The sequence below is a fragment of the Poromitra crassiceps genome, assembly GCF_964638095.1.
Source record: "Poromitra crassiceps genome assembly, chromosome: 2".
Taxonomy (NCBI): Eukaryota; Metazoa; Chordata; class Actinopteri; order Beryciformes; family Melamphaidae; genus Poromitra; species Poromitra crassiceps.
Genome location: NC_139624.1, coordinates 2,479,439 through 2,486,061, shown reverse-complemented (window position 1 = coordinate 2,486,061; position 6,623 = coordinate 2,479,439). Strand labels below are relative to the sequence as shown.

General features: G+C 46.2%; 1 protein-coding gene across 1 annotated transcript; it reads right to left on the bottom strand.

The window, feature by feature from the left end:
* Positions 1 to 359: 359 nt before the first annotated feature.
* Positions 360 to 1,415, bottom strand: ifng1 (interferon gamma 1; the record flags this gene model as incomplete). Its single annotated transcript, XM_083653305.1, has 2 exons — positions 360 to 500; positions 1,173 to 1,415. 2 exons carry the CDS (start codon positions 1,413 to 1,415, stop codon positions 360 to 362), a joined length of 384 nt encoding a protein of 127 aa, XP_083509431.1.
* Between the last annotated feature and the right edge of the window lie 5,208 nt (positions 1,416 to 6,623).

The following is a 6,623-nucleotide window of genomic DNA, read 5'->3' as shown; positions in this document are numbered from 1 at the left end:
AAGTATTCACAGATGAAAATAAAAACAAAAAAATCTAATTTATTTATTTATATATATATATATATATATATATATATATATATATATATATATATATATATATATATATATATATATATGTGTATGTATATATACACACACAGAGAGAGAGAGACATAGACAGACAGAGAGAATGTTTCCCCCTCATGATTTTTTTTCTTCTTCTGACCAATTTGGTTTTAAATATTTTCTATTTGTATCTCTTTGTTTTACTAATCTTGTTTTTATGGCTTCTGGCAAGGCACTTAGGAAACTCTGCCTTTACATTATTATTATTTTAGATATGCTGTTGTTGTTGTTGCACACCGTCTGCCGTGCTCTCAGCCTCTCAGAGGTGTTTTGACCCTCTGGGCTTGCCGTCTCCGTCGCCTCCTCTGCTGCTTGTCAGCCAATGTGCTGCCTTCCTTGTACAACCGAGGCAGCTCCCACAATGCCTTGCTCTGGACTACGTCGTCATCAGTCTGGAGGGGGGGATAGAGAGAGAGAGATGTTGAAAAATGAGTGAAATGTTCTATGGTCTCTCCTGATTCTGCATATAGCTGACTCGCTTGGTTTGACAAAGTAAAACTATTTTTATATGCATTTTATGAAACGTCTAAGGAAAAAAGAATGGCGGATGAAATCCCTTAGAACGCATGCTGAACCTGGAAGAGGGCGTGACTTTGGCTCTCTATTGCCAAGGCAAAATTCAAATGGAGCCGAACTTAACCACATGACAGCAGCAATAAACAACAGATATTATTGTTGCACTATGTCATCAAATTAATAAATCAGACAATCAATTATCAAGCAACCCACTCCAAAGGCCACTTTAGAGTGAATACCACACACCCTATCATGTAGCAACAGGCTCAAGGGGCTTTCCTGAAGGCACGTCGTCGTGAGAATATCTGTGTTTTGGAATGATCAATTAGGAAACGTTTTGGGTGCCCTCTCTTCTCCTGCACTGCTTCGCTACCAACTGACCGGCCAATCAGAGGGATTTCTCTCATCGCTGATTCAACATGTAGAATCGTCCGGAAAAGCCGCTGACAAGGCCGACTAGAGCCAATGGTGCAGGACACACCAAAAATACTAGGGCCACAGACGCTCAGACATGGCCGACACCGGCCGACACTCTTAAGTTTTCCTACCTGGATGTTCCCCAGTGCCTCCAGTCCCTTGACCAGCTGGGTCCGGTCCTGGTCTTGGCTCTTGTACTCATGTTTCCTGAGATTTTGGACCCATTTCCGCAGGCTGCACAGATCCCGTTTCACCCGGCTCTCGCCCCCGCTGCTCTGGACAGCCTGACAGTCCACCTCAGGCCCGCTGGCCATGGGGAGCTGGCTCAACATCCGCTCAATCAGCTTCTCATACACCTCCAACACCCCGCTCATGAAAACCCCCTTCTTCCAGTCCTGAGAGAGAGAGAGAGAGAGAGAGAGAGAGAGAGAGAGAGAGAGAGAGAGAGAGAGAGAGAGAGAGAGAGAGAGAGAGAGAGAGAGAGAGAGAGAGAGAGAGAGAGAGAGAGAGAGAGCTATTAATCCCATACACTTGACACAACGCGCCACCACATTTTCAACACTTTTATTTCACTACATTTGCAAAAGTAGCTTACTTTTCGCTTAAAAGTGCTTAATTTCTGTGCAACAAAAGCTGTGTTAAAGCCATAAAAGTAAACACATATTTGAAACAAATCTAAGTATGCTACAACACGTCAGCCATTTGAAATATAATTTGGTCAATTTTGACATCTCTTAGCTACACCACACAGCATTGTAAACATTTATAGTGCATCAGGAAAGGAAAACAACTGTAAACATTGTTTCTTGTTTAGAACCTAGCACAGTATTAAATTCTGAGTATCACATGAAAACTTTTTTTTTTGTACTGAACCGGTCTGACTTGATTGGCGGGACGGATTTGAATAGCCCTGGTCTAGGGTAAGTTTGTAGAGTCTAGAGCTCGAGAGTTAAATCTAAGCTCAAGGGTTCTAGAGCCTAGGGTTTCAAGGTCTTGGCCTAAGGCTGCGGCCACATAACCTGATGCTGCCAGATGTTTGTTTTCACATAACCATCTGGGAACGAGTCCTTGGGAAACTGTTTCAAAGGGCAGGCACTTTCAAAATATACCTGGCAGGTGATTGGATGAACCATCTCGCTGGCATCACACCAAAGCCCGCCCGTAGCTGCCTCATATAGGACGCTGATTGGTGTGATCCACTGGTGGTTCAGATTCAAACCAATAGTTTGGAGTGTGGCAAGATGGATTTGATGATTTCATGATGTCATGCGAATCCTGCTACCTTGCAAGGTTAATGGACCCACTGATCCATTGGAAATGGACAAAATGATTGATGGATACATTTCTGCCCATTGGACTGTTCGTACAATTTTGTACCATGCGTACAATTTTATTTACAAGCACTAATTCACACTGTTTTTCCCTGTGTGGAACCATTCCTGTACTGCCGCAGCACCACTGTCTGCTGGACGCTTTAGCTGCACGCACAGTTGTAGTTCAACAGCTCTCTGCTCTGCCTACCTGTAGCCAGAGCAACGCTTGGTTCAGATAGGACGCAGCGTAGTGGCCAATTAAGCGTATTTGCGGCGCGCGCGAGTCACATTTGGCCCATTCACACCAAGAAGCAAGCCTTATTTCTCCACACTGGCCAGCAGCTCTCTCTCGCTGTACAGGAGGAAACACCGTGGAGACAGGTTACTGTACATTGTGCTCCAACAGCCACTGAAGCTGTAACATTATCTGTTCACTGCTGCCATTGTAGAGACAGCTCACATCTTTCACATCTTTGATGAACTTTATATCTCCTATCCCCTTGACAAACTCCTTCATATACAAGCAGTGTTGATCTCTGTCCGTCACCGCGTGGGGACAGAAGAGACCCTCCTTAACTTTGCTAAATGGATCATAATGAATCCGTCCATTCAGAAAAAGTTCAACTGGGTTGACCTTTCTTTCTGTCAAAATCGACAGAAATCTGACAGAGACAAACGTGTCATCAGCGGTGTTCCGACAACAGACAGCTCTCATTGAAAATGTATTGAAATGATCGGAGACGAACAGACACCATGGATCAGTGTGCCTAAGAGTCTGGGGGATGTAGGGGTCAATGGAGCTACGGTGTTAGAGGATTAGGAGTCTACTCATCAAGGAGTCTAGGTTCTTGGAGTCTAGGTTCAAGGAACAGATCTGAAGATAAATACACGGGAAATCCCCTTTTCATACTTTAACTTAAATTAAAGGATGTTCTTGTATGGTTTGAGAATGTTCTACCATCCTAGAGCTGCTGATAACGTTCCAGTCGGCACTGGACAAACTGTCTATTTCCCAGACAGGAGACTAAGCTAAGAGTCGGCCTTAAAGCGGAACGCCACTCAAAAATTAAAATGTTGCCTGCTTCCCAGGTCATTTCAGTCAGCGCCCCATTAATTGTCAATGGAGCAGATCCAGATATTACATTTTACATCCTGGCGACGTCACAAATTCAAGGGTCCGTTACCACACATCTGATCCGTCTCACCTTCACTGACACACATGTACCCCAAAATAAATAAGAACATTGGTTGGGTTTGAAAATGCTTATTTTGAAAACTTATTTGGCTCAACATTATCCTTTTCAAACAGACTGAAGTATTGTCAGAAGGAAAACATACAATCGTATTAAATCTGTGTATCTAAAATAAATGTGCAGTTAAAATGTGCAACCTTAATGTTTCAATCTGGGCCGTGGAGTCCGCCAAGGGTAAACCTGGACCCCTACTTTATTTAACATAGAAATGAATGAGCAAAACTAGTGGAACATTTGACTGCTGGTAACTTCTGTTTGAATGAACTGAGACAGAAGGGCCTTGTATGGCATCAAAAAACATGAAATCGATATGAGGTGTGGGGTCCGCTCAGCAAGCAACTGAAACCCACACACTGAAATTTGCAAAGATATTCTTAGAGTTCGTAGGAAAACCCCAACCTTCACAGGTAAACACTCAGGAAGCAGCCGTCACATGGTCTCACCACTCGACAGCACGTGACCCAACACTGACAGCTCCTCAGCCAGCTGGTGCCGGGCTCACCCTAACCAGCCACAGACTGCCGACCACCATAGGGCACCCTAAAGCATCCTAAAGCACCGTAAAGCACCCTAAAGCACCCCAGTGTGTGTGTGTGTGTGTGTGTTTACATACCTCCATTTTGTCGTCAGTTAGCAGATTGGGGAAGGCAGGTGTCCCGTTATATAGCGTGTTATCTGGAATCTTCTACAAAACAGACAGAGTTTGAGTTGATGTGAGTTGAGTGTCTACCTTTAAGAGGCATGTAAGCAGCTAAATGCTTAAAATGTAAATTTCCACTTTAGTAAATGTACAATGAAGATGTCTAGTAGTAGTTATAGTAGTCATAGTAGTAGTAGTAGTAGTAGTAGTAGTACTTACATAGTGCTGTCGTAGGTTGTGAATAATATTGGTCATATTCTTGGGAGGGATGTGCGAGCTGCTGACCATGTAGACAGACAGGCAAACAGACAGACAGATCACTGCCCTCGCCATGTTAACGATGTTCTCACTGCCTGTATGTACTGTACTCTTCACACTCGGAGCTCTGTCCTGTCACTGTGTGCGAGTTCGATTCCCGAGCTGCAGGACGATGGTTCCAATCAAAGGACCTGTCTGTCTGTCTGACTGACTGACTGACTGACTGACTGACTGACTGATTGACTACCTGCCTCTCTGTTGTACTCCCGTTGGTTCGGTACAATGAGTTTGACTGACTGACAGACTGACAGACTTATTTATACCCCCGAGAGAGAGAGAGAGCGAGAGAGAGAGAAAGAGAGAGACATGGAGAGACACAGGGGTGATGATGATCTAGGTGTGAAAACTGTGGTTTTGAGTATGTTGGTTTCCTTTAAGGCAACATGCTTCATAGAACTGGGTATGGGGTCTCCCACTCACTCATCAAATCTACTGTGATATATGACGCAATAGATAATATGTAATATTATAATGTGCAGTAGAGTAGACAATCATAGAGGTGAAGTCGGAAGTTTACACACACACACACACACACACACACACACACACACACACACACACACACACACACACACACACACACACACACACACACATTGGTTGAAGTAAAAATGTTTAACCACACCACATATTTCATGTTAGCAAACTATAGATTTGCAAGTCGGTTAGGACATCTACTTTGGACACAAGTCATTTTTCCAACAATAACCAACTTGCTAGGGGGAGGTGCGACAGGCAGAAATGCCGAAGCAGGAAACAACACCTCACCTGTACAACAATCTGCCAACTTGCCAAGCTGTTGCTAAAGCTGGGACTGAGATGGGCAAGAAGGCCTTTATGTTTTCTTCACCATCTGCTTGGAACAGCTTGCAGAGTGGGCCTAAACTCCAGGACCTAGTTACTCTGACTTCATCACATCACTAGCTTGATTGTGAAGCTAAGCAAGTCTGACAGTGGTCATTCCTCGGATGGGAGGCCGTCTGTGTTGGAAGTGGTGTTGGAGGACCAGTAGGAGGTGCTCTTCCCCCTGGACTCATGAATAATGCCCAATGCCCCATGGCAGAGACATTGACTCTGTCCTGTGAGTGAGCACCGTCCTTCAGAAGGGATGTTAAACCGAGGTCCTGACTCTTCACAAGGGGTGTAACCCCGGGGCACTGGGGGGTGTGACCCCGGGGCACTGGGGGGTGTGACCCCGGGGCACTGGGGGGTGTGACCCCGGTGCTCTGGGGGGTGTGACCCCGGGGCACTGGGGGGTGTGACCCCGGGGCACTGGGGGGTGTGACCCCGGTGCTCTGGGGGGTGTGACCCCGGGGCACTGGGGGGTGTGACCCCGGGGCACTGGGGGGTGTGACCCCGGGGCACTGGGGGGTGTGACCCCGGTGCTCTGGGGGGTGTGACCCCGGGGCACTGGGGGGTGTGACCCCGGTGCTCTGGGGGGTGTGACCCCGGGGCACTGGGGGGTGTAACCCCGGTGCTCTGGGGGGTGTGACCCCGGTGCCCTGGGGGGTGTGACCCCGGGGCACTGGGGGGGGGGTTGGTTGACCCCAGAGCTCTGGCTAAATTCACAGGCCTTCCTTCCATCATGGCCACTTTTTCACTGTTTGTCTTTCATGTTTTAACTTTAGCTTTCATCTTGAAAGGTGCCATTCAAATAAAGTTTGACTTACTAAAGTCTTGGATAGTAAAATAGATAACAGTACAGTTTAATACTTAGTATAGATGCTGTATGATTGTGTGTGTGTATTGACACATTGACACATTGTGTACACACACACACACACACACACACACACACAGACACACACACACACACACACACACACACACACACACACACACACACCTCTGACAGGGTGTGAAGTGGAAATTCTGTGAATAGTGTCTGCCCTATCGCTTCCTAGGAGTGAAGGAATTCATACATTTCTTGTTAACACACACACACACACACACACACACACATGCACGCATACACACACACACACACACACACACACATGCACGCATACACACACACACGCACGCACGCGCACACACACACACACACACACACACACA